Raw genomic sequence first — 27,464 nt, forward strand, 5'->3', positions numbered from 1 at the left:
TTGCCACAGACATCACCGCCATTAGGCCTCTCTCATACACCTACAGCTTATCCATCATCTTTGACCTGCTACTCTCTCCCTTCACACCCTCAGACGCTGGCAGTGTCTAAATCATGCTTTCTGCACAGCTTCTTACTCAGCTCATACACATATCCAAATATTCAGCTTTCTCTAATGTCCTAGACAGCTGAAAGCTCTCCTCCAGGCTCATATTACTTTCTTTGCATCCCTACCATGGCTCCCACTTCTCAGCAGCATCAAATACATGCATTTTCAAAGCCCTTTCATAAGTGAATTAAGGATCTGGTCTCCCTTTCTGGATACAGATAGGACTCTTGAAGATCTTCAGTGATGGGCAGAGCCACTGAGAGGACTGTGGGTGTCCACTGCTTGTAAATTAAAAACCTAAAGGAATAAAATAATAGTTACTAACTGTACTAAAATGAGTGCCAGCGCTCCTTCTCCTCACGTAGCTCCACAAGGAGCTCCAGGAATAACCATGGGGAGACTCCTCTGAGCAGCACAAGCTGCTTCCTCCCTCTTGTCTTTCCCCAATGAGTGTAACTCATAAAAGGAGGAAAGCGAGTGCAAGGAGGATGTCAGGATCTAGCACAGCAGTTGCTAGTGCCCATTTGGTGGATCTCAGGCCTGTGTCTCAAGAGCCGTGCATTTGGCATGAAACAACATGGACACAGCACCACCGGCACAGCTGTGAGGGACGAATGTTGTGCCGTTGCAGCATTACAAGATTTGTGCTCCAGCAAAGCACCAGCCTGTGCTCCTGCAGAAGCCCAAAGTTAAGTGGGGAAAAGGGTTCCCCGTGTGTTGGCTCCAGCCTCCCCTTTGTTATTCACAATTTGCTAGACAGGGCAGATATAGTTTACTGTGGAGCTCTGCTTTTCAAATCCATATAGTTGCTGGAAGTTACATTATTATGCCAGGTGCAGAGGGGTAAATAGGACTAATTGGCTTTTTATCCACAAATAAACATTTTTCTGGCACATGTGTTTGAAGTAGCCATCCCAGCACTTAGGTTTCCTTATGCTTAATTCCAGTATTTTTCCTGTGGGTTGGTTTAGGAACACTGAGGAAGAAGGTTCATAATTTAGTAATTACTGTAACCTTTCCAGGGACAGAAATGAGGTATGATCGTACATGTGTGCTTTTAGGTGGGACACAGGAAGGCAAAAAAATAGAATAGAATAGAATAGAATAGAATAGAACAGAACAGAACAGAACAGAATAGAAGCTCAGGTTTGAGACACTGAAGATTTTTCCACAACGGCCTACCTTTATCCACTATAAATGCATTCTTCCAGATGCATACCCTAAGTCTGAGATGCATAAAACATAAATCTAAACCATATGCTGTGAACTGCTGGGCCTGACAGTCTAAAATATCCAAGAGACCACAGGATAGAAATCTCATTACGGCCTGATGGCTGTTGTGCAAATGCTTTAAGTTCATATTTTATTCTTACCCTAACCATCGCGGACGTCGGATGGAGAGCAGAATGCTAATGTTTCACTCACTTGGCAGGAGACGGCTGTATACCCCAGACCGTTCAGCGTTTACATGTTTTGCTGCTTGATTTGTGGCTGGCTCTCTTCTGCCGCTGCATTGGCGCAAACACTAGTGAAACCCAGCGTTTCCAGCCAGCTGAGTGGATGAAGCCGCAGCTTATTAAAAGAGCAGCCCTTGGAAGCGTGGAGCAATTAACGCCTTCGTGAGGGCGACAAAAGGAATAATGGCGGTGGGGATGCAGAGGCTTCCCAAGGTTGCAGCAGGGCCGGGGCGATGCCAGCGGCGGAGCCTATGGCTCTCCCCTCCAGGGCTTGGCTCCAGGCACCTCTGCCCCGGCTCAGCGCTGCACCCACCGACCAGAGCACAGGGCAGGCGCTGTTCTCGGGTGACATGGACCACCCTGGTTCAGAAACAAGCACTTCGGGGTTTAATTCTGCTTGCTTTGACTGGTTCAGATTCGTGCAGCGGTACCAACCCACCAATACTGTAAATAAAAGGGAGATGTGAAATTGTGGGGGCTTTAGGGTGCTACCACAAATGATTATTTATTTTCCTTTATTTTGTGGTCTCACTGGCACACTGCCTGTCTCATTTTACAGTTAAGAAATGTGGACCTCCATCACACGGTGCTTCTCACCTAACTCCAGACAAGCTCTGACATCTTTTGTTAATTCTAGATGAATAAAACAGAAGAAACAGCTGGTGTATATGGAGGAATTACACACGTCTTGTGATTTCAAAAGAACTACATCTTCATCTGGTCTTTATGGAGGAGAAGTTTTGCTGTTTTGGGAGTCCTTGGACATCTTCCATTTGAGACTCGGTGGATCCAGGTGATACCCAGTGCCTCCCTGCATCTCTGTGCTGGGCTTTCTGTCTGCTCAGTAAGTTTTACCAGTGCCAGAAACTCAGAAATTGTAATTTGTGCTTATTCATGAGAACAAGCAGCACCTGCAACAAGAGCACCTCCTCCTGAGTAAGAAATTTACCACTTTGCAAGGTGATCAGTCCCGCCCATCATTTCTTCTGGCACCGTGGTACGTGATCTGGAGTTGCCCCAGAAAGCCTGGTTTAAAAGCTTGCACCGTGCTTGGTGACGGACCACTCCAAGCCCTTCAATGCATTGGTACAAGCCCAGCCACAGGGAAAGGATTAAGGCTTGTGCTTCAGGTGTGCAATAACGCTCCACGCTGCAGAGGCTGTAAGTCCCAACAAAGTCAAGGAGAGATGTGCTAAAAGTTAGTTAGGTACTTCCATACGTTATAGAGTGAAACACCAGTCTTCACCGTCATGTAACAAAGTGCAGCAAGTGCTTCATGGACATAACTTGGGGATCAGTGAGAATGTGGATAGAAAGTACTGGACTAGGCAAAACAGGGTAATATCAGTCTCAGAGAACAAATCCGAAGGAAGAGGGTGTAGAATAACACTAGGTTGTTTTTTAAATTGTTATTTACCAGATAGGCCATGTGTCTATTTGAAATTAACAGCAACGTTGGTCAAATAATCTCCTTAAATCCGCTGGAGTCAACAGAAAAGAGGGTCTGGCATTGAAATGTCTGTCAGATCAGATTTCATGTCCGAATAGGAAGGTTGACTTGGGATTTAAAAGGATAGTCCATACCAAAACAGGGTAGCCCAAATGCCATGTTAAAATATAGAATTATTTTTTCCTCCCTGTTCCCACTTTTGCAAAGAATTGGTAGGTGGGGTAAATAGTGTATGGCGCTCTCCTCCCTTGGATGCCTCTGCTGCTGGCCAGAGACAGCGCAGTGCTCCTCGGAGCTGGAAAAGACAGGAGGAATTCCTTTCGTAACATCTGCCTACGTGAGGGTCCTGGAATTTGCGTCTTCCCCAAGCCTGCTTTAGCTCACCTCCCGGCCTTCCTGGCATTCCCCTCTTGTCCAGCAGATAAGAGCACATTTCCAGAACCAGTTTTGCAATTACCCATCTTCTCAGTTTTCTTTCCTGACCTTTAAAGGGGATGCACCGAATAAATGCCTTCGTATAAGAGCCAGACTTTCTGCTGGGTGGCTATTTCAAAGGAGAGAATATGATCTTTTCATAAATACCATGTCAGGCCCATGTAACTTGCAACTTATTTATAACAGTCCTAATGCACACCGTGGAAGCTGGGGCTAGTGTTGCACAAGAACATTCATCTAAAGCATTTCTGAACTGCGAAGCAAGGTAGATGATAGATAGATAGCTAAATTTTTGAGCAAGCTGCTTAGCAGTTCTTAAGTTTAGCTTTTACTTGAGTTTCACGAAGCATTTAAAACTACTCAGAGTTTAGAAGAAAATGATAAAAATATTGCAGCCTGTGAATTATTTGTTAAGCATCTCATCTTGGCATTCAAAACCCAAACTGGTCACCTAGGTACGAGGACAGAAAACTCTTCTGCGACATTGAGTGTATCAGTTTGTCCCCATTGACCAAATATTTCAAGCCTCCTTCAAAGCCTTTTGGGGTTCACACATCCCCACAGGGCTCACCTGAACTAGACAGAAAACAGCTTTAATGAAAACTTACCCAGCTTTCCCATACTTTGCTGGCTGTCATGATATCCTCAGGAGTTAAAAATGGCGCCTTTCCTTTCTTTGGTGTGTATCGGTTCCACGCTTGTGTCACCAAACCTGGGCAATGGGAGGCCAAAAGAAGCCCCTTGTTTTACTGAGCAGCTCGGCATGGACCTGTGGTGCCCTTACCTAGGTGGTGGTCAGAAAGTAGTATTTGTTGGGAAGCATGGCAGGGTTACAAGCATTATCCCTTCGGTTAACCCCTTCATTTCCCACATACACCAGTGTATGGGAGGATTTTGCCCAGTGTGGAAGAGCCATGAATTCAGAGCATCACGCCCTGTAGCTGGCTTCCCTGCTATACATGTGTAGCATAAATAGCTAAATCTTCCTCTGCTTGTATATCTTCTTCTGCACATGCGTGTTAGATTGTGAACCTTGAGGAGGTGGTGGGTGCCTGTGCTTCAATGCGGCTCTGTTCAATGCTTTTGCTCAGTTTCTGTGATCAAAACTTAGCGTGTAGCTCTAACAGACTAGGGCCAAATATTTTACACTTAGTAGAAGCAAAGAAACCAGCTCAGCTTTTTTTTAGTCCCATTGAGTGTCTCTTGGCATTTTTACAGGGCTGGATGTTTCTTAAATATGTGGCCCTAAGACCTTTGGTGGAAGCAATAGAGATTCCTGCTATTTGTCCTTAAGATGCGAAAATGATCAAGGTCCTTTCTGTCTGCTGTCATCCCACGCAAAATTGATAGCATTTGCTACATCCTGAGACAAAGGCTGGCATACCAATACCAAATGCATGAGGAAAAAATAGTCAATGAGCAAACTGCATAGCACTTGCTTCACTCTGTGCTTTATGGATAAACACGCATAGACAGATCTCAGTCTAAAAAGCTCTGATGTAACATACACTGCTGCTGGGGCTGAAAACACTTGTGTACTCTTCATCTCACATGGCCTGATTTTGTTTATCGAGACACAGTAGGTGCTGGCACTTGATGCTTAGTTTCACCTTTACATCTGACTTTCATAACTAGTGGCCAGACTCCCTCCATTATTTTGGTTTGATTTAAACATCAATTCTTTTTGGTGGTGGAAGTGTTTTAAAAGCAGCAACTCCTCCAAGAGGTTTCGGGGGACTAGAGAGCCAGCTTGCTTGAGAGCAAGTATAATAAAATTGTGAATAACTGCTTTATTCCTTGCAATTTTCAGAAAGGCAGAATAAATCAGAACCACAAAAGGGTTGTTACAGAGCCAGCAGAGCCAAAGTCATTTAGAGTTTAGCCTTCACTGAGCCGTTCCTTCTTTTCCCTGGCAAGATAAAGTATTTTGTGGCTCTATATCGACTGTCCCACGAATAATCCAGAAAATTGTATTATCTGCTGAGCCCAGAGGTAACTTCATTAGCACTCACCACATCTTATTTGAATTACACATACAGTTGGGTGTTTAAATTACAGGAAGACTTTGTGTTTAAGAGTTTCCGCATCATGCTGAGGCTTGGGGAAAAAAGTCAGCTTTGACACATAATAGGGATTGATGTGCTACTTCAAATGCTGGTGTTACTGGAAAGGAAGGAACTTCCACAGGAAGAGCAAGGGAAATTATACAGGAATCAATAAAGGATGCTAAAAATAGTGTTTGACTTATCTTCCATGTGAGTCAAAATACCCTACTCAAGGGATGCACATGCTATGTCTTGGCTGGTATATTCAGACTGCTCTTACTGGTGTACAGGCTGTCAGGATTTCCTCATAAGTCAATGGAGAGAAGCAAGCATCTCTAGAGGACAGTTCATCCCACCTACCTAAGGAATTGCCAGCAAAAAAAGAGAGTGCTGTAGAGCCTGCCCTTTTCCTAATTGCCATCAGCTTCACATGCTTAAAGTCAAGCATGTGCTTAATTACTTTCCTGGAGAGAGCTTGGAGAGCTGAGCACCTGGCAGGACTGAACTGCTAGCTCGGAGGAAAACAAAGAAATTAGCAAATATTCTGGATGAACCTGGTGAACAAAACTGGGAAATGAGGAGAGCTTGCCTGCAAGGATGACTAAGTTGCAGGCTCAGAAGTGTAATAGGTCCCAGGAGAGGGAATATGATTAGTCAGATAATTTACAGGTAATATGCTTTCATCATTTGCTACTTAGCATTAATTTTCTAAAATGTCAGGTGGGAGCTTGCTCAGAGGGGAGGAGGGAGGCAGCGGCAGGGGATGGGGCTGGGGTGGGGTGGGGTGGGGTGGGGTGGCGTGGCCCTGGGGGCTGCCATGCTGTGTGGAGTAGGGAGCAGAGCTGTGGTCCCTGAGCCCCACCACCCCCAGCCTTGTGCTGGCTGTGCTTTTGCTTAGAAAGAAGGTCTCTGAGCTGCCCCCCTCTTTCCATCCACGAGGCCCCTCTGTCCGCACCAGCACAGGGCAGTCGTTCTTGTGACATTTGTGATTGGGGAAAGGGGAACCATCACAGCTGCAGCCATTTGCCCACACACTGGAAAAGACTCGATCCTTTGGGATCTGAAGCAGGAGCTTCAGCTCTGAAGTTCATGGGGATTTTGGCTGAGCAAAGCGGAAGTAAAACTGAGCAACGTGAGTTCGGAGATGTTGCTATTAACCAAGGCACTAACAAACAGTGGAGCATGTGGCAGGGAAAATGACAGGTGTATGGCTAATTTTGGGGGGAAGGAAGGGTGTCACTCAGCTTTCTTCACATTTGGGATGTTCTTAACATTTCTGCGCTGTAGTTGCTGTTATATCTGACTAGTCAACTGATCAGATCTATTAATTAGATCTGTTTTAAGCCCATATTTACATGAGCACTCTTAAAGAACAACAGATTATATGATTGCAAAATACATTAGTACCCAAGGTCCTTCTGCAAAATGTGAGAAAAGATGGTTTGGGCACAATTAAGAAGGAGATTTTTGTTTCTTAGACTCTATTAAAGCCTATTACACAAACTCCTCAGGGCTTTCTATGCTCCTTAATGGGGATTGTGTGACTAGATTGAGAGCAGTACAAGGCCCTAAATTTGAAGATTATAGCCTGTAACAAGTCACAGAAAGTTTTTAACATCGCCCCTGTTAATCAGCACCAGGCAAACATGTGCAAGAAATAATACCCTCCCTGCATGCCCCCCACCTCCAACTTCCCCATCTTGCGAACAAAAAACTGCAAGAGCCAACAGATCTGTTCTGGCTTGTTTTATTTCACTTTGTGTTTATTAAAATGCTGTGTTTGCAGTTTATATTTCTTGGCACACTGTTATTTCAACAACATTTAAACAAGAACAGCATAAGCAACAGGCAGACAGAGAGTAGCTCGTTTCATTTCACGTTTTAGAAGGATCCTATGTAGTCTTATAATCATCAATTACATTATCTACGCTATTTATTTGCTTTTGATTTACTTACTTCAGAAGGTCAACACAAGCTCAGCTGTTTCCTTTTTGTTTTCTACTCATTTCCGCTTTCAGTTTCTCAAGTACCAGCATGACAAATAGGGCAACAACCAAGTTAATCTACCAGAAGTAAATGTTTACAACCCAAAAGAATTGTCTGCATGGATGTTTTAACTCAATAGCAAAAAAAAATCTTTATTAAAAACAGGGTTTGTAACATGTGATTTCACTTCCTTCTCCTCCACAAAGCCAGCACTTGGTATCCAATCTCCCTGGCATAGAGAGAGTACCGCTTTGGTGGCTGGCCGTCCCACAGCTGATAGCTGCTCGCTTATTCGTGTGAGTTTTTGACAGTGCAGCAGCAAAGAGTGCCTGCAGCCCTTCATCGGTTGGTATCATCCAGAGCATCGCTGCAGGCATTTGTTTTGGCCTGCTAAAGCCCCCTTTTAAAATCATTGCCGGTTCCCAAATAGGTTGTTCAGGAGCACTCAAATCAAGATCTCTTACATCCTCCTCTGTACAAGTCATAGCTATGTCTGTACGAGTAAATTCATTGTGCCCAGCCCCACTCCCTGGCACTAAGTGCCCCATGACCATATATTTAACCTCTCCTACCCACCAAAGAGTGTGCCTATACCCAAGCTGCCTTCTGGGAATGGTCCCTGGGCCAGGAGCTCTTTGGAAGATGCTCTTTGGCAGCAGCTATGCTAACAATTTAACAATACTTTGCAATTGTTCAACAATTTGAACAAAATTGTTTAACAACAGAACAAGCAAGTTCTGTCTCCTGGGAACGGTCCCTGGCATTGTTAGGGCTGGTGTCCCTAGGCTAGTAAACCAATGTCCGCATGTGACTCCTTCCTGCTGCTTGCTGAAGCTCGGCTTGCGAGTCTTACCCCGAGTCCCAGCCTCGTGCTTTTTGCTCCCAGAGCTGGATGTTTGTAGCCAGGCAGCACAAACTTGGTGTCATCCACAAACCGCATAAACTTCACCCCCTTGCTCTCTCTTTCAATCAATCAGCCCATCACGGGACTCTACTTTGAATGTCCTTAATAAATGAGCTCTTTTTATGAAGTACCGCACATATGCAATTCCCAGGCAATCCATAAAACTTTTTCCTGAACTCAGGAACCAAAGTTCAATTGACTTCAATGGTACACAGCTAGCATCACAGCTCTGTGGATGCTCTGCTTCCCTGGGTACACGGGTGCCTTCGTATGGTCAGGATTCAGGCTCCAGTTGGAAAACATCAGTTTTAAGATAAGCAAATTCATCTTCTGCGAGCTGTGCAAGGCAGCTTTCGCTCTGACTATCTGCTGAAACCAAGCTGAGATGAGAAGGCAAAATGCTTCCTTTCCCATAGCCCAGCAATGATAACATTTTTCATATCAGGTTCTTTTAGGAAAAATATACTATGCCTGCATATTTTATTTGGATGGGAAACAAGTTTTTCTGACTACTTCATCTCCATAATTTCTTCCCTCCCTTGTCAGCTTCTTTTTTTTCCATAAGCTCTGAGAAATGATTTCTTCCCTCTTTGTCACTGGAAATAAACAGCTATTCCACGTGAGCTTGTGCTTCAGGAAGCGAAGCTGACTCTACTATTTCCCTACACACTGAATATTGAATATTGGGTCTCTTGGGTGTAAGGGTGCTTTCTCTGCCCTGTCAAGGGTGGAACCAACGGTGAAATGCCTGACAAAGGTCAGTGAAAATTTTAATCCTGTTATACATAAAACTCGGCATAATTCCAGGGCAGGCTTCCCTGTCTACCAAGAGCTCCCTCATCCTCACTGGGACCCCTGGATGTCTTTTCTGTTCTCCACTGGGAAATACAGGCTAGCCATCTGCTAACATTTAGGGAAGCTGGAGTGACAGTTAATCACTCCATGGTGGACCTAATGCAGGTTAATGTAAAAGTGCTAAAACAAGGCAACACATTAATCGCAGGAGAGCTTTGCCTTCCTCTTAAAAACAGAATTGGGAATGCTTTATACCAGATTGCCCAAATAGGTAGGGAAATGGGAAAAACAGTCAGAAACTATTAGGACTTGGTGAAATGAACACAAGGCATTTGAACAGTAAGTGGTCTATGGCCTGAAGGAAAGAAAATCTTGTATCAGGCAATGACACGATGACGTGGAAATGCAGATGGACAAGGGATGATGAAGTTTGGGGTAGTATGTTCTTAAAGGTCAGAGGAAAATCTTGTCATGGCGTGGGGCCTGGTATCAAAGGCTCAGTCTGAAACCTGAGGAGGTGAATACAGTCCAGCCTGATGTCCTACCACTGATGCTGAGGAAGACACGAAAGATCTGAACAACAGGTTGCAGTCAGTTATGAACAAAATACCAACACAGACGTGCTACTAATAACAGAAAAGCTCAGTCCTCAGTCAGATGCCGTTAATCCAAAAGTTGCGAACAGACCTAGTCAGGGAAAAGGGGGAAAAAAAATTCCCTATGGCTTTCTTTTCTAGGAGGAAACATACTCATATCACAAAGTCACTGGGTTATCCCCAGCTGGGGAAACAAGGAGGTGAACTGAAATTGCCCAGGCTGCCATGTGAAGAACAACAACAGTGGGGAGTGCCAAGGTGAAAGCAAGGAGCTGTGCCGTGCTGTGTCAGACCATGTCCAGCCGTGGTGGTCACTCAGTGCCATCAGCAACCTCACAACGAAGCGATGGTGGACAGCAGAGGAGGCAGAACATGGGGGATCTGGAAGGTGCAGTTGTCTAAAGCTACCCATTTCCACCGGCAACAGATCTGAGGTCCTTTATGCAAAGGTGGGATGATATTGGATGAAACCTGAAGGCATCAGACAGCAGTGTACTAAGCAGCTTCAGACAAATTCCTACAGGAAGAAATAAACAAACGAGATGGTCTCCCGGCCTGGATTTGATGTTCTTTCATTCATACAGGTTCATTAGCAGCCAAAATTGTCCTGCAGGCAGCGCAGGCTCTTCTTCCTCACACTGCTTTTCCAGCTTCTCTGACAGGAGATAATGACTTGCCAATTGTCTTAGGCTCATTAGCAGCATAATTTCACATGTTTTAACTTTCCTACTACTATGTCTGAGGCCCAAATCCTGGCTTTCCAGTCCCTGTGAACTAACTCTTCCTGTTGTGAGAAAACCCTTGGCAGTGTATTAAAGGGAAAAGATACCTTTGGAGATTTTTTTTCTCTGTTTTTTTTCCAGGAACATTCTTCACTCATCCACCTTGAAGCTGATTTAAGCTGGGAGACCTGCTCTTGCAATCTGACGGCTGGCTTAAAAACTAACAGGTTGTAAGGTACTGCTTATCTTCTCAGGCATATTCAAATCACACGTGACAAGCTCAGTGACACAGGGTTCACTATTCTTGTTTTATATTTATGCCTGTCACCTACTCCTTCACTTAATCTATTTCCAAAACACCTACAACTGGTAGCACATTTTCCAAAAATAATTTAAAATAGCAAAACTAGACATTTCCCACGAGGATCCCCAGGAAGAAAAATGTAGGTTTTATCAGTATTAATTCTTAGCTGGCACTTCTTCCCAAGAATTATTGTTCCCCTAAGAAGTGGTTTTGAGGCAACTTTACAACATAACTTAAAACATGCTGCACATTACTCCAATCTCATACTTTTTATGAAAAGAGAAGACTAGCATCCAGCCAAAGCATACTTTGTACTTGTCTTGCTTATGGCTATTTTATAGACTATATCCTTTCTAAGGAAGCACAATCCACCAAACCTAGCTGGAAAGGACTAGTGTTCCAAGCAGTTATTTGTAGTTGAAAACGAACAGTAAAAATTGATCCCTGATGTAGCTCTGCTGGTGCCATGTTAATGAACTTCCAGCCCAGAGAACCTCGTCTTGGCCACGTTGCTTTCCCAGTTGCCTCAAATGATAGATGGTGCATTTCCACAGTTGTTGCACTGTAAGTAGAAGAACAACCATATGTGTAATGCCACTCAGCCTGTAGTCTCTGAAAAAGGTTAGGAATGAACACAAAAGAAACAAAAAAAATAATCAAGAACTAGGACCAGCAAACAGTGCTGCTCCTCCTGGTATGCTCTTCTGGCTTCTAGCAGCTGGCAGCATAGAGGTTTCTAGAGTCAAAGAACATATCTGCAGCTCTGTGTTTATTAGCCCTGATAGCCTTTCTTCCATGAATCTAAGTGCTTTTGAACTAATTTAACCTTTTAGCCTTCACAGCATCCTACGGCATCCCACTGTTTAATGATGTGCTACGGGAGAAAAATACTTTCTCTTCTTTGCTTTAAACCTGCTACCTGATAACTCCATCTGAAGCTTCCTAATTCTTGGGTTATGATAAAGTGTTAATAATTACTCCTTATTCACCTTCTTCATTCACTTAATGATTTTATAACCTCTCCAGTTTCTCCTCTCAGTCCTCTTTTCCTCCAGACTGTAGAGCTTTAGTTCATCTTCTGTAGTAGAGAAGCTGTATCACACCTCCAGCCAGCTTTGTTGGCCCTTTCTGCACCTTTTCAAATTCTGCTATGCCATCTTTGAGAGATGGGACTAGAACCACACACCAGATATTCAAGAGAGATGCTCACTGTGGGTTTATATAATGGCATTGCTGAAGCTTTGCCTTTCCTCTCCTAATAAACCCAAGAGTCATTTTGTCTTTTCAATTACTACTGAACCAATGTCCCAGGAGACTGTTGTTTTAGAAACCGGGTACTAAGTCTCTGCACAGCAATTACCCAAACGGCCTCACGTAGTCCTTACTGCTTCACATACTTCATACTGCTTTGCATTAAAAAAATAAGTCACTAGAGCTGCTTTTCAGGTGCAAGCTTGCCCGCAGGAATTCATAAGAGAGACCACCTGCCATATGCAGCCAACGGACCCGAAATGGGGTGCCGAGCGTCCAGGCCAGCTGCAGCGGGCAAGATGGGCAGCCCGCCTCAGGTTCAGGTTCCCTGGTGTTTCCTGGCACGAGATCCTGCCTTCACTTTCTTATGGCACTGCCAAAAGTGAGCGAGCTGAAATCTTCCCCGGGTGCCTACCTCAGGCTAGTTTAGTCTTGTTGGGAGTTGATTTCAGTTTGGGATTTTTGTGGTTTGGAGGGGGTTGTTTGGGATTATTTTGTATTTTTTCTCTCAGGCAAAACAGCTCCACCATTGCCAAGGAAGAGGCTAGGGAAGGTACCTCTTATCCACATTTAAAAGAAATAAATTGTGTGATCTTTCATTTGGAAATTACTAACGTTAGCAGGGTTTGCGAAAAAGATTGTACTCACGCAGATGACATTTGCGCAGTGTTTTGTTGAGCAGGAATCTTCCAGCATCGCCACCAACATGCATCTAATTTTTTCCAAACCCTTAGCCTGTGAGGACTCCTAGTTTGTATGACCTTCAGAGATCTGAATGGTTAAATTTGCAGAAAACCCTCTTCAGGTTAGCCCTGCTTAGCTCCTGCAGGTCACGCTGGGCCTGGACACCCAAATGGGGTAGGAGGCCCGTCGCTCCTGTGAACAGCAGGAACCCCGGGGTTGGTGGGAAACAGCTCCAGGTTGCACCAGAAGAAACAAGCGTCAGGCTGAGGAGGAGGAATGCAGTGAAGCAAAGGAGGCAGAGGAACTTAAGGGAAGCAGCAGGGCAAGAGCAGGAGAACCAAGATTCACCTTGATGCAAAGGACTGACTTGATTTGGAGAGGAAAGAGAGTAACGAGGGAAGTTGTTATTTATAGGATCCTCTTTTATTTCTGTCCTTCAGCCTGACTCCAGTCCAGTGAGCTTCCAGCCCTTACCTACAGCACCTGACTTTGGCTCACTCCTGTCCATGTCTGTCACTACCTCCAGCACCTCAAATACCAACAAGCTGGATCCCTGCTCTGCAGGCAGACATTTTCCTAACAAGTTACAAGTTTGAAACACGGAGCAGGCCAAAACCAAATACCATCACTCCCCCTGACAGACAAAAAACCAACCAGGGCCCGTCAGCGTTTTGCTGACTCCTCCCAATCACCCACTCTCCAGAGACTGCTTTCTCCTGGCACCCAGGAGAATAACGTCAGATCCCAGCCAGTCGCGCGGCGCCAGTGCAAAGGGAACAAAAGCCAAGGCAGTTGTGGGAAAAAGGCCATTGTTCCAAAAAATTTAGATGATGTCACTCTACTCCTTAACAGCATCAATAAAATATCCTTTCCAATGGCAAGTGCCTCTCTCTGCAGTTGCCTGCAGTGAGGGTAGAAGGCATGGAACGGATTAGTCTGCTTTTTAGAGGCTAGATGTTTATCATAAACCACCATGTTTCAGCATAGACTCCCTTCCCCCCCGGACACGGAGCTGAGCGGCACTGTGGTGTAGGGCAAAGGGACCTCACCCAACGTGAGGGCGTGTGGACAGCAGCGACGACCTGAGCGTGCCTGTTCTCAGAGGGAGGAGAGCCGCTCGTGCTCCTCATTACTGTGCTCCCACTTACTAGTCATTGCCATTTGCATTGTGGCGTCTGCTAGAAATCTTAATCGTGGGTTGTGGCCCCGATGGAGTAGACCTGAACAGATGTAAGAGTTACGTTTTAATTATCTTAACACCTTTCCAGCAGGGTGTCATAAACACAAGTTAATTAAGCCACGCGCTAACCCTGTGATGCAGAGATACAGCTATTTTTTTTCATTCTGATTTACAAATGAAGAAGCTGCGGGACCAGCTTATATCTGCTACTTGGTCCTGAAGCCCAAGCCCTCCCCTGGGCTATCCACCTTAGCCCCTAGGTGCTGTCCCACCTGCCAGAAGATCAACATGTTTTGACCTGTTGCTGATAAAATTAACAGACCACGGTCTGTGCCCCTGCAAAATCCTAAGAAAGTTTTCTTACAAAGATGAAAATCATGAGGAGTTTCAACGTTCGTTATTTCTCCCTACCTCGGTGCCCTGGAAGCACCTCCAGCCCCGGCTGCCCCCTTTCAAAAACCTGAGGGCCAGCCATGGCCTCGCCATGGATGCACTCCTGAAGGCACCCGTACCCATATGAGTCATTACTCAGGCGAGGGATGACTTAATTGTCCATGAGTTGTATCTCTCTGACATTGCCCAGCACATGGCCCTTGTGATGCTTACAGCTACAGAAGAACCCAAGGAGTGAAAGTCAGACCTGTCTCCCTTGCATCCTAGAGGCCACTCATGCTGAACTGCCTGCATCGTGGTAGATCCCAGCCAGCATGAAAATCTAGGCAATGGATGACAGCTGTAATACCTACGCCTTGTAAGAAACATCCTGGGAGATCAGGATGCTGACGCCCTCCAGTGATGCATCCCAGAGCTACGTGTATAGGACTATGGGAAAGAGCTGGCATGGCTGCAGAGCCATGCTGGTGCACCAGAGGTGCTCAGGTGGACTTTGGGCAGAAAAGGGTGGAATAAGGCTCACTAGATATCCTGCCCTCCCTCCGAACCTTCACAGGAAAGGAGAAAACAACTTCAGCCCCTGTCTTGGAAGACATCTCCCTTCCAGCCCTCTTGCCACTACCCATGAGCTGGGTCCTTTCAGAGCTGCACAAATATTCCCTGGCTCCTCCAGCCATGGGGAAGGGGATGGAAACAGGGAGGCAAACCAGGCTTGGTGGGCATCTCTCCCTGCCCGCAGGCAAAGCACGCGCACTGGCAAGGCTGACCTCCCAGCCGAACAACGATCTCTTTCCATGAGCAAGCATTGCCTGAAATTGCATTTTATTTTTTCAGATCAGTTTCTGAAAGGAAAAGCACAAGCAGAGCTGTCAGGGGAATCTCGAACAGTCAGATGGAGAGATCATTAAAAGGACTTTAAGGTGACTCAAAGCAGACACTTAGAAATTGAGATATGCAAAATTAAGCAACTACAAAACCCTTACCTAGAGTTTCCAGAAGTCCTTCATTGTACTTGCTAAGCAAAACTTGCTGATGTTCATGGTGATGGTAAAAATCCCAGGCACCAGCCCTCAGTTAGAGGAATCTCATAAATTAAGTTCTCTCTCTTTTATTTCATAATCTTTTTATTGCAGAATCACTCTGGTAAACTGGTCTAAACCAAGAGTGCTGCACTCAAGCACCCTTTGTTCAAAACTCTTCAAGCTGTCAGGGGAGAAAAAAAGAAGCCTATTTCAGCCCCATTTTAATCCATCAGTTTCGAGGTTAATGTTTTTATTATTTATTCATTTATTGCAGATTTAGAGGAACTGGCAAAATTGATCTGAGAGAAGACTTAATTTAGGAGTGATTGCTGTAGCACTATACTACTCGGCAGTGGCCTTACCAGTCAAAACAGTATTTAAGAAAATACACCTTGACAAATGTGCAAGCTATTATGAAGCCCTTTGTACTGTTGTCTTGTATTTTGAAGAAAATCTTATCATTGAAAACTGAGGCTCCTTTGTTGAACTGCTTACACTGGTGAGCTACAGGCAGAACGGTACTTAGCGGGAATGCTGTCGAACAGATGGGATCCCTGTTTTGCACATGATTCTGGAATGCAATAAAATTGTTTGGTTCTGGGAAACAGTTTTTCCTCCCATGACACTATCAAAATGGCCAAAAGGCCTGATTCTGAAATCCATACTCCCACAAGTAATCCTCGTTCATGCTCCAGGAAGATGCAAGTTATGAAGGAAAAAAAAGTACAGGAACATCACCCTTGCATAGAAATATTCTCATTTCCTGATCTTAAGAGGGTGTAAAAGGGAACTTGCTTTGGGAGGAAACAGATATAAAGAACCTACGTAAGTTGCTAGCAGTAGAAACACGGGAAGGAAAATATATAAATGCACCACAACCAAAAACCTGTGATGACTTCAGCAAACTGGCTTGGAGAAGCGGTGTCAGGAATCTTCTGAGAGATTTCTCTTTTCAGCATCTTGAGCCAGCAATCCTGAACACTTCCCATCCCTTCACACCTCATGCAGGACGTCAGTGTGGGATAGAGATTAGACCAGAGATTACAAAACCGGGCCCTTCAGCAGCAGAGGTCAGGAGAAGTCACTTGGCTGAAACGCTTAAGGTCAGATTCTTGGCTGGTATAAATCATCGTGGCCCCCAAAAAAGTCACACTGAGGCTCTGCCGCTTTACACCCACTGAACATCTGGCCTTCAGCCTGTGGGAAGAGGATATAATGTGCCTCATGCTTCATGCATTTCTAAACAGCTGCTTTGAAGGGCTCCTTCAAGCCTCACATGAGACTGTTTGCCCTCACTGAAAGCTCTGGAAAGGATTGATTGTGCACAAACGACTTAAAACTTCAGTGTTTGCAGGGCACAAAGGCATGCTGAAAGACATCTCTAATGTAGTAAGCCGCTTCTTGGCAAATCTCTCTGCAAATCAGGTGGGTGAGGAAGAGATTATGTCCAGTCCCAGACAATTAAGAGCTTCACAGTGCCTTTCCATACAGGAGTTTGCTTTAGTAGTTCTGACAGGATCAGGTGATTTCAGCCTGGTACAGCTATGTGCAATGGTTTGGCAAACATCGGATGGATTTTGCTGTATGAATATGTGACCTTTCCCTCTAACCTTTATTATTATTATTATTATTATTATTATTATTATTATTATTAATCAGGAACTACATCTTTGAATCTATCTTTATCTTAACACTGCCACTGGTCTAGCAGATCTGCCAAAAAAAATCTTGCAAAGAGCAGACTTAAAAAGTCATCTGACATTTTTTTTTTTTTTTTTACTAAGAACCTTTCAGCTGCACTATGTTACATTTTTTAGGGATTCAAGTTAGTAAGTGAACGGTCGAGATTCGTATGTTGTACGACTCGCACGGCTAGGACAGTTTCTTATTATTTTCCCTTATTAGCAGGTGAGACCACCACTGCTGAGAGGTCTTGACTTAATAGCTAGACATAGTACCTTACAAACTGCTTCAAGCTGAAATTCAGGAATATTGGGGTCGTTTATTTAAAGTGACCTTTAGTCACTTCCCAAATGGCAGTTCTTAATAAATTATGTTTTCATGAAGATTCTGGTTGCTCCTTCCAGTTAATTGCATCCATGCCAGGCTAAAAACCTCTGTGTGTTTTTGATGAGGGACTGAGTTAGGCTGGGCAAAAGTCGTACTCACCTACCTTGTTACCAAACCCCACGCTTCAGCTGCCAGGGCTAACAAAGATGGTAGATGGCATTCATGTGAGTTAAATGGTTACCCAAAAGAGATTAAACCCAGTTTGTGATTGAGAAGAATTGCAGAGGGGTGCCACAGGCAGGTTTCTCTGTTCACTAAGCAACTTAGATAAGCACTTGGACCATAAGCAGAAGGAAGGCGTGATTATATCTTCATGATAGCAGTTTTCTCATATAGACATTAACTTTGAAAATTAACAGTACTACTTTTCTTTCCATTGTATTAATTTAAGGAAGATCTGGTCAGCTTAACTCCATTAGAAAAACTGGTAACTACTGCAGAAAAATTAGTCCAGTGTCATAGTGTGTGTTCCAATAGCCCATTCACAGTTTCACACAGAAAAGGTACTTGGGAAGATAAAGATGATGCCAACTGCATAAATTATTTGATAGCACTGGACTAATTAGAAGATGTATCCTGCACTTGCCAACTTACAATTATGCTTCAATTTACTGTAGAAGTAGGACCAACAATAAAGGGACAAAGTGAAGCACGGTTTTCTCATGGGGGAAGGGAACCAGGCAGACACTCCCACACCCTAGGCCTGTGATCAGCAGTGTTGCCTTTAAATCAATTATATTTTAAAAGTATCTGCAGTTGTCATTCTAACATCATAAGTAGCTGCTATCTGCACAGTATCTTTCACCTAGAGACTTAAAGAGCTTTCTAAAAATTAACTCAGTGCTTCTTGAACAGCCATTGAATGTCCCAAACCCGTACTACCAACCAGTAAAACCATCTTCTTTGCTAGAACCTCTGCTTTCTCCCTTTTTCTTTTCCCTACTGTTTTTTTAATTAATCTCTGTTACACTTACTATCAAACGATAAAAGCACGCAGCGGACACGGAAACCTTGCTGTGCTATGTGATTTGTATGAGCTACTGCACATAAAGTTTGTGTTGATTCCAATGTTCCATGGCAAGAAATCACATTGTAAACAACATTTTTACCCCACATGGAGGGAGAAGGACCTACTTCTGTACAACTTGTGGAGGATAAGATCTATTCTTCTGCTGAAATTAATGACATCTGGGAGACATTGCTTTTTCATACTTTTTTCCTTAGTTAAAAAAGGAAAACCAAGAATCAAACCCATTGAAAGGGAGAAAAAAAAAATAAAATTCAGCAAATACAGTTTGAATATTTCAATATTTTGGGGGCAGTGTCTTATCCTGGCAATTCATGCAGACAGAGCATACTTCGGGGGCAGAATAAGGAGCACAATCCTCTCTCCTCCCTCCTCCCACCCCCAAACTCACCTCTGCAAATGAAACTCACCTTTGCCATCCTTGTAAAGCACTGTTGCTTTTAACCCCAATTTAGGTGTAATTTGGAAAGAGGACAATCAGTCTGATAACCCACCCTACTCCCTATCTGGTGATGCTCAGAGTTTGGCTGATGGGATTATGGTATCCCAGCAGCTTTGGTTCCCGAATTATTTGCACACCAATATGTGTCAATACACAACCGGTTATAAAATATCCACCAGTTAAGCCAAAGGGGCAAATTTTTGGCTGACACAAGAGCACGTTGATCTGATCTGCTGAAGACAGGGTACCTGCGTGCAGACAGCCTGGAGACCTCCGCCCGCGCCCTCTGGCACGTCGGCAGCACTCGCGCTGCTGCCTTCCCGGCGTTGTTTCAAAACAGAAGAAAATTGAGCTCTAAAATACAGTGCTCCTGGCATCCTTTCGTGGCCAAGTTCTCACCCCTAATGCTTCATCCGGCCTTTCTGAGCATGCACGCCTGTTCGGAGGGGGAAAGTGAGCGTGGCTTTCCCCCCTGCTTTTGGGCAGAGCTGCCATGCACACCATCCTGAGACCTGTCGGGGCACGGCCAGCCACCAAGTGGTGATGGGAAAGCCCGGCAGTGGGGTGGGGAGTAGAATTCTGGAGAAACAAAAAAGGGAAAGGATGTCGGTAGCGCGGAGCAGTTCTCTGGAGAAATCCTGGGAGCTGCGATAGCAAACGCCGATCTCCGTGCTTGCTTGTGAGCTCTGCAGTGCGGCTCAACAGGTGCCGTTCCCTCAGCTACACCTCTGGCCTCTCCTCTTGGAGTATTTTGGAGTGAAGTCATGCAAGAGGTGTCCTCGATGCTTCATCATCCTGGTAGAAAAGAAGCAACGGGTTTCCCCACCCCTTGAGAACAAACACCCGTCTCTCTTCACTTTTTCCTACTAATGCACATACTTCTCTTGAAGGCCTGAAGGCGAAAGCTCTTAAAAGGAAAGAAAAAGAAGACATTTCACCACCACGAGGGATGGGACAATGGAAAACCACTGAAGCAGCTGGTCTCCTGTCCTGGAGCATCCATTACTGCCGTAGCTGGTGGCATTGTTCTTTCTGCTCCCCTCTAGGTAGGCTCCTGCACTGGGGCAACTGATGTTCCCTGGCATTGTCCTCTGTGCTTGATGAGGTAGAAACCATCCTTGCCGTGGCAGGAACACTGCTTGCTACAAGCAAAACAATAGTTGTCATCCCCCCTCTTCTCTCCTTCGTGCTATGCTTCATTTTGGTTTATATTTAGAGAAACCAAAACCAGCCTGTCATTGCAGCAGCTCCCCCAAGCCCTTAGGACTTGCTGTTTGTAACAACTCTTGCAAATTCAACGCAGGGAGTGGGGGAGAAAAATAAATCCTTGGATGTGAGTCTGGGGTATTTTTTCACCTCTCAGAGCATGTAAACGACTTGTTAATACTAATGAGGCATGCAGCTAGTCGGAGGGAAGCCCCTTGCATGCTGAAAAACAGAATTGCAGGAGTGCGAGTCAGGCACAGGTTGCAGCACTTTTCATTGGTCTGGTAAATAAAAAGCTTTGAAAACAGGAATGTATGAATATTTTTTAAATGGCCTGCTAGGATCCCTGGGCTGTGGCATCACTGCCTGGTTTAGGGCAAGAAACGAGGGTATTTGGTGCAGTGCTGCACGCAGGAAGGGGTGAGAGCAAATGTGCTCCAGCGCTCCGCGTGCATCCGGGGACAAGGCTGCAAGGAAGGGCTGAGAGACAGGCACCCGGGAAGAAATGATGATTTAAAAGTTCTGTGGGTCAGAAACAGGGTAAACTAACTATGGATTACTAAAACAGATGAAGATTTATAGAAATTGTCAAAGGAATGTGGTGCCCTTGGCAAGCGATGAGAAAAAAAAACCCTGAAAGGTGCCTGAGCAAAAGCAGTTAAATTAAAACCATCTTTGCGACTGCGTTTGAGGAGGAAAACAGCTGGTAGGGGCTGCAGCGCCTGGTGCAACCTGGGGCCGGAGCAGCCTGGGAGCACACACGGTGTTTTGGTTCCTGCTGGTATATGGAGCTGAAGTCACTGCTCGTTACAGCACAGCGCGGGCATGGGAGGGGGAGGCAAGAGAAGAAGGAGTTTTCTCAAGCTGTCTTAATCGTGCCTCAGCTCTGCTCTGGAGGAAAGGGATTAAACCTGGAAGTAATTTGGAAATGGAAAAAAAAAAAAGTGTATCAGCGAATTTACAAAAATGGACAGAACTGGATTGCAGTGAAGCTTCACTGAGAAGCATGCACTTTTAATAAATTCTTAGATGATATCAATAAATAATATTAATAATTATTATTTAATAAATAATTATATATTATTATTGTATTTTTCTACTAATTAAAGTATACAGCCAGTTTTTTATACTGTGACCCTCTATCCATGCATGCACCTATTTTAGCCTAATCAATGAACTATCCAGAAACTGATCATTCCCTGGATCAGAGTGGGGAAAATTTGTTTATATTAATTTACAAAAGAACGGATATTTAACTCAAATTGGATTTCTTTTAAGTAAAACACTTGTATTTTAGAAGTCTGTTCATCATTATGTTTGAAATCATGGCAACATATATTAAAATCTGAACAAAAATAATTGAAATGAAAATATCTTTTTCAGGTTTACCAATGGAATTCTTTAAAGAGGCGAACAGATCAACTGAGAAAAAGAAGCAGAAACCAAATTTTATTGAAGTAGTTTGAAAAGAACCTTTGCTAGCAATAGCCTCTTTGGAGGTATAAAGAGCATATTTCCTCATATTAGTGTATTCACCTTGTTTACTGCAGTAAGTGTTTAATGCAAGGTTGAAAAAGTGGGCAGGAATGGAAGAGTAGAAAAGCAGCTCTTCTTATGGGTGAATAAAAAAAAAGGAGAGGCAGTGACCTACCACTTCTAAATTCTTGTAGGATAGAAGAAATAGAAACAACATTAGCTCCACTCCCCAAATACAGTAATTTGTGTCCTTAATACACCTGTTAGCTTCAAAGACAAGGTAGATGAGGAGGATTGTGTATTCATGTGGTGGTGGAAATATGAACAGGATCTTCAGTGGCTGCTGCTGACAGGGAAGGGAGAGTGGAAGTCCCCTTCGCCCTGCTGGTAAATCAACCCGTCTTACGCTTTGAAAAATGTATCTTTATTCTTTACAAATCCAGCATGGCTTACCAGCTTTTATCTCACCCAGAAATAGATATTTTTTGTTCATTTTCATTCAAATCCCATTCCAGTTACACACAGCTTGGTAGGCATTATTAGTTTGAGGAGTCTTTATTAATATAAAAGAGATGGTAATGAAGCATATGCACTCCCTGAAGGAAGCATAAAATAAAAAAAAAGACAAATGAGTTTAATCTGTACTTCTCAAATGAACATCACAAATACAAGAAGTACCAAATTTAAAGTTAAGACTAAAATTAAATTGCTTATTGATTGCCAACTGTTGAGAACTTACTTTTTCTTAGAAAAAATAAACAAACTAAAAATTTGAAACAAAAATTAATACAGATCTTTCCTTCTCTGTGGTTGTGATTCTGAATTCAACCACATCACCACGTGCCTGAAATGTGTAAGAGCACTCCTGGGGCTCTTTCCTGACCCAGGAGGTAATGCAAACAGCAGGGTCCCTTTCCAAGGGTCAGCTGGAGGACAGGTGGGCTGGAATAACATCCCACCTGAAGTCCCTGCTAATGCTCCCAGCGATGCAAGTAATACCAGTATTTCCCCCGTTGGAGGTTACATGACTAGACCGGTCCTTCAGCTACTGATTAACTTCACGCCAGTGAACTGGCCTTGTTGCTCCAGATGGTGAACCACTAAACCATATGGGTCCAGCTGTTGGGTTTCAAGGCCCATCTTTAAATGGAAACATCCCAAAAGGGATGTTCAGCCCCTGAGCACCCCCGGGATGCTGTATCTCCACAGCTCAGCCTTGGCCATCACAGCAGAAAAGCGAAGCTGCTGCATTGCTCACGCTAAGATAAAAAGAGAAGATCAAGTTCATACAAACATTTCCTTTCTCAGCTCTCTAGACTTTATTTTTCCAGTTTAGCGTACAGCAAGCCTTCCAAACACAGTGCAAGCCCAGAACATGTGGCAAATGTTCATTTCAGATCCATTTTCCAATAAGCTGGAGCTGGTTTGTAGCTGGGGCCTATGCTTTGATCCTCCCACTTGGAGTCACATGAAGAGTCAACTCAGTTCTTTGTTTTGCCCCTAAATTTGCGGGTATTCCCCGTCGCTGCCATTGACACCTGCCCAGAGGGTCTGGAGAAGCAGAGATGAGTGATCTGTCACGTCTGCTAGGACCTTATGCTCCTTCCTTAGACGGGCAGACGATCCTAGGAGATGTCAAGCAGTAGAAAACTGGTTGCACAGGTCTGTGCCTTGTCCTCAGCTTCTTTACATCACGACTGACGTTTTGGGCAGGACCGTGTAGGAAAAAATACCACTGTCAAAGACTCTCAGTGACTAAAAACAATTGACTGAAGGGAAAAGGTCTGTTAGAATTATGAAGGTCCTTGGCGGACGATGGAAAGTAATAAGTTCCTTCGAGATTCTCAAATTAATAACCTACCTAATTAATAAGGGCTGCTAGCAGAGGGAGGCAGTCTACTGATTTATTTCAAGGTGGGAGCGGTGCAAACTCTCCTCCCAAACCTGATGATCTGTGGTCTCAAATTAATGACTTGCAGCACTTTCCAGCTCCCAACTCTTTATGAATAATCAGCGCTGCCTGGAAAGTTCGTGCGGGTCTCTGTGGCACACCACGGGCACCCCCGAGCACCCCTGCACTCAGGGGGTGCCCATCGCATCACGGTCCCGCAGCTACTTTGGGTGTACTTTCTGCATCGTAAATGATTTCGGCAGCAGGACCACTCACCGCCAGTGAAACCGGGCAGGTGCACACGCCTGCCAAGCACCGGGGCCTAACACCGCTCCAGGATAAAGCTATTTTATTTTGCACCTGCACCACTGCCAGCCTTTCGGGGCAATGGTTTAAAGCGGCGCCCGAGCAGCCCCTCCAGACCCGGCTGCCGCCCGTCCTCGGGGGGGCGCGCACGGCAGGCCGGCCCCGCACCGGCCTGACCGCCCGCACTCGGTTTACCCGCACCGGGGGCAATTCCCGCAGCAACTTCTGCGGCACGGCAGCTCTGCTGGGGCTGCCCTCAGCCCCGCCCGGCTCCCCCGCAGCCGCGCAACCGCGCACACGCGTGGGGCCCGGGGCGCGCCGGAGCCCCGCGGCCCCCGAGGGGCGGGGCGCCGCCGGGCGGTGCGGTGCCCAGCGGTGAGGATAGGCGTGGCCGTGGGCGTGGCCTGCCGGCCCAGGCGCCCGCCCGCCGCGAGCCGCGGGCGCGCGGCTGTTGGGAGCCGGAGCGCGAGCCCAGCGGAGCGGCCGCTCTCATTGGCGCGCCGGGACAAAGTGGCCGGAGCGGAGCGGAGCGGGAGCGGGGCGCCGCGTGCCGCCTGCCGCGCGCGGGGCGATCGGCTCGCGGGGGCGTCCCGGGGGCGCGCGGCCCGCGGCGGGCGGGCGGGCGGGAGGCGGCGGCGGCGGCGGCGGCGCGGGGGGGGAAGGCAGCGGGGCCGGGAAGATGAACCGGAGTTTCAACAAATCTCAGACTCTGCGGTATCTGGAGTGCAGCGCGGTGGAAGTGAAGAGTAAGGTGAGCGCGGCGCGGCCTCGACCGGCGGCGGCCGGGTACGCCCCTGCCCGGCCCGCTCCCGGCGGCTCTCCCGAAAATGAATGGAGCCCCCCCCACCCCCCCACCCCCCGGACCTTCCCTCGCCCGCCGCCTCCCCGCCCGGTGCCGCCGGAGCCGTGCCCCAGCCGCAGCCCGGAGAGCCGTGACGGCCTGGCGGCACTTCGCGGAGAGGCGGGATCCCCGCTCCGGGCGCAGCTCCCGGCGTCGCCCCCGGGGAGCCGCCCGTGCGCGGCGTGAGGCGGCGGCGGCGGCGCGACCCTTCCCCGCCCGCCCCTGGCGCGGCGGCGGGGCCGGGGCGGGCGGGCGCCGGGGGCCCCGCGCCCGCCGCTCCCGCTCGATCTTTTGTTTCGCCGCGGGGACTTCGGCGCTAACTTTGTGGGGCAGCTCGGAAAGCGCCGGTCGCCTCGGCTGCCGGGAAGGCTGGGGCTCGGGCCGGGGGCGCCGGTGAGCGGTGGGAGCGCGGAGGCGGTGCCGCCCCCCGGGGTGCTCCTGCCCCCCGCAGCCGCGGGAGCACGCCGCCCGGGTGCTTCGGCCATCTCCCGGCTGGTAGGTCGGGTCCCCCGGCGCGGTTTGACAAGAGGAGCGGAGGACTGGGCGGGAGGAGGGCCGGGTCCCTCCGGCCGGTGCTGGCAGCGCCGAAATCCTGCTGTAGATCCGAATCGGAGAAGCCAGAGCGAGGCCTGCGGGAAGCTTCACCCTCCCGTGGCTGTTTTACCAGGTGTTACCTGGGGGTGCCGGCACCCGCCATAAGCCAGTCAACTTTTGCACGCTTGTACTCTTGGGGAAGGAGTTGTGATCTGCAGGGCTGTCATGTGCAGAACCAGCTGTCTGCTGCAGCTCGGCTTCTTAAAATGATTGTATCAGTTGGCTGTGTCTATGGTTGGTCTTGCTGAGCTCTCTTCAAGAGGCTTTGGTCGCTCTTGGTTCAACCAGCACATCAAAATCTTGCCTGCCACCTCTGTGTGCAAAAATAAGTAGCATTTAAGCAAAACTGAGAAATCTCCCTGGAAGCCCGTGTTTTATGTACACATAACAAAAGGTGTAGGCAATGCATAAGTTGAAGAGAGTACGGAGTAACGTCAGGATGTCCTGGAATTGCGCACAGCCCTGATCACCTGCTGAGATGGTATTGGAGGCAATGCCATGGGGCCTTTGTGCTCAGTGCTCCCCGTTTTTGTCCCTTGCTGCTGTTAATATTTGCATTCAGATCAAACAGCCTTGAGCAACACATAGACCTGAGGGTGGTCGGATGGCTTCAGTGGGAGAGCTACCTTATGTCGAAGGGACTCTCCAATCATTTCTAAACGTGGCACCTGAAATGTAGGTTGAGGCCCTTATTTCCTAACCTCCTGTTGCCACTTGAAGGGACTCAGCTGGCCTGGAAAGTTCTATCCTGTTTCCATTGCTGGAATATTTTGGTTCAGTTTGTACTGGTTCTAAGGTGTAACTTGCCCACAACATTCACTGTGGCCCCCAAATGCTCCAGATCCTGTTTTCTAGTTCCTGAGTTGTACCCCATGTGCTGTATGACCTTCAAACTAAAACCTTGACCACAGATAAGAAATTTTTTTAAGTTCATCCTCTCTCTTATACTTTAATATTGCCATAGCTTGAGTTTGTTCTACTAACAATTAAAAAGCAACCTTATAATGAACACCTCATAGCCTCCTTTACAGCTGCAGGAATCCTGTAAGTGAATCCTACGTAGCTTTTTTTTTTTTTTAGACACAGTGATTTAGGGAGGTTGTAAGTGTACGAATGACTGCGGATTTCTGGAGAGAAAGAAAATAAACTTGTGTGGGTGGGAGGGGTTTACTGGAGGTCTTCTGTAGCTCGGGGTTGTCACTGTTGATGGCCCAGAAGTTACTTTAGAGAACTGTACTGCATTGGAAGGAAACTTAAAATAGAGGCTAAATTCAAAATATCCTGCTGAGGGCCTACACCCAGTGATGACCCATTAACATGCAGCGAGGGTCAGCGGAGGCTGTGCTGTTGAATTTCCTGGTGCTGGTGGGGTTATACTGTTAGCATGACTTGTGCACAATAACATCTAGACTGTTTATGTAGCAGGCTGTTGCAGGTTGTTGGCAAACGGAGGTTGGTACTGACATTGTAGGATGGTTTTCTTTTGTCTGTAAAGCTCGTAGGTTCCGTCTCATGGAGTTACTCTTCAACGGTTAGAGGTAGATCCAGTGAAAAGCTCTGGCCAATGCAAGGTACTGCATAAAGACCTTATACCTCTTGTTAAAACATGGTAATCTTGTAGGGTTGGTTATGATGCTGTCTTGTCCCTGTGGATCACTGGGTTGTCCTGCTGCAATCATCTAGAAATATGGATTTTATTTTTTTTTTTGATTGGGTGGACTATCTAAGGCTGAGGAAACAAAAAGATTCAATAATGCTGCTTTTGGTAGCCGTATGTAGGCAGCCTTTTAAACATTTAGTTACCTGTGTTTTGTAAGTACGAGGCCTGTCCGGACTTGCCTGAGAACTCGAAAGTTGAGTCTGAGAACTCATGATTTTGCAGCTATCGCCCGAGAGCTCAGGCTGCCAGGTGAGCGGAGGTGGGTGCAGCTCAGCCTCTGCGCCGAGGCATGCTGCTGGCCGGGGATCAAGGGATTCTCGGGTGGCTTTTCAAAGGCTGGGGAAGTGGCGGACCGTGGGCAGGTGGAATCCCTTTTAGCAGAGGAGCTGGGTGTGAGAGAGCGCTGCTTTTACACAACAGCGTGAAATAGCTTTTCTCCGACTCTGAAGATCAGGTTGGACGTGAAGGAGCTCTGGGAAAAATAGCTGTGGGGAGTCGGATGGACGATAGTCTGCAAACGTTGGGTTTTTGATATCCCTGCCTCTGTTATGATAACCAGGTGGTTTCTTCCTTAAGGATAAACCACCATCCAGCTGGTGTGTTGCATTAGTCACAATTC

The 27,464-nt window shown here is 46.4% G+C and overlaps 1 protein-coding gene across 1 annotated transcript in view; it reads left to right on the forward strand.

Moving 5' to 3' along the window:
- The first annotated feature begins 24,429 nt into the window (after positions 1-24,429).
- The window catches only part of PARD6G (par-6 family cell polarity regulator gamma), a 66,847-nt gene continuing 63,812 nt past the window's right edge, over positions 24,430-27,464 (forward strand). The window contains exon 1 of the mRNA XM_050892164.1: positions 24,430-24,501. Within this exon, the coding sequence (XP_050748121.1) occupies positions 24,430-24,501 (72 nt within the window). The remainder of the gene's footprint in view (positions 24,502-27,464) is intronic.

Source organism: Gymnogyps californianus, chromosome 2 (genome assembly GCF_018139145.2).
Source record: "Gymnogyps californianus isolate 813 chromosome 2, ASM1813914v2, whole genome shotgun sequence".
Taxonomy (NCBI): Eukaryota; Metazoa; Chordata; class Aves; order Accipitriformes; family Cathartidae; genus Gymnogyps; species Gymnogyps californianus.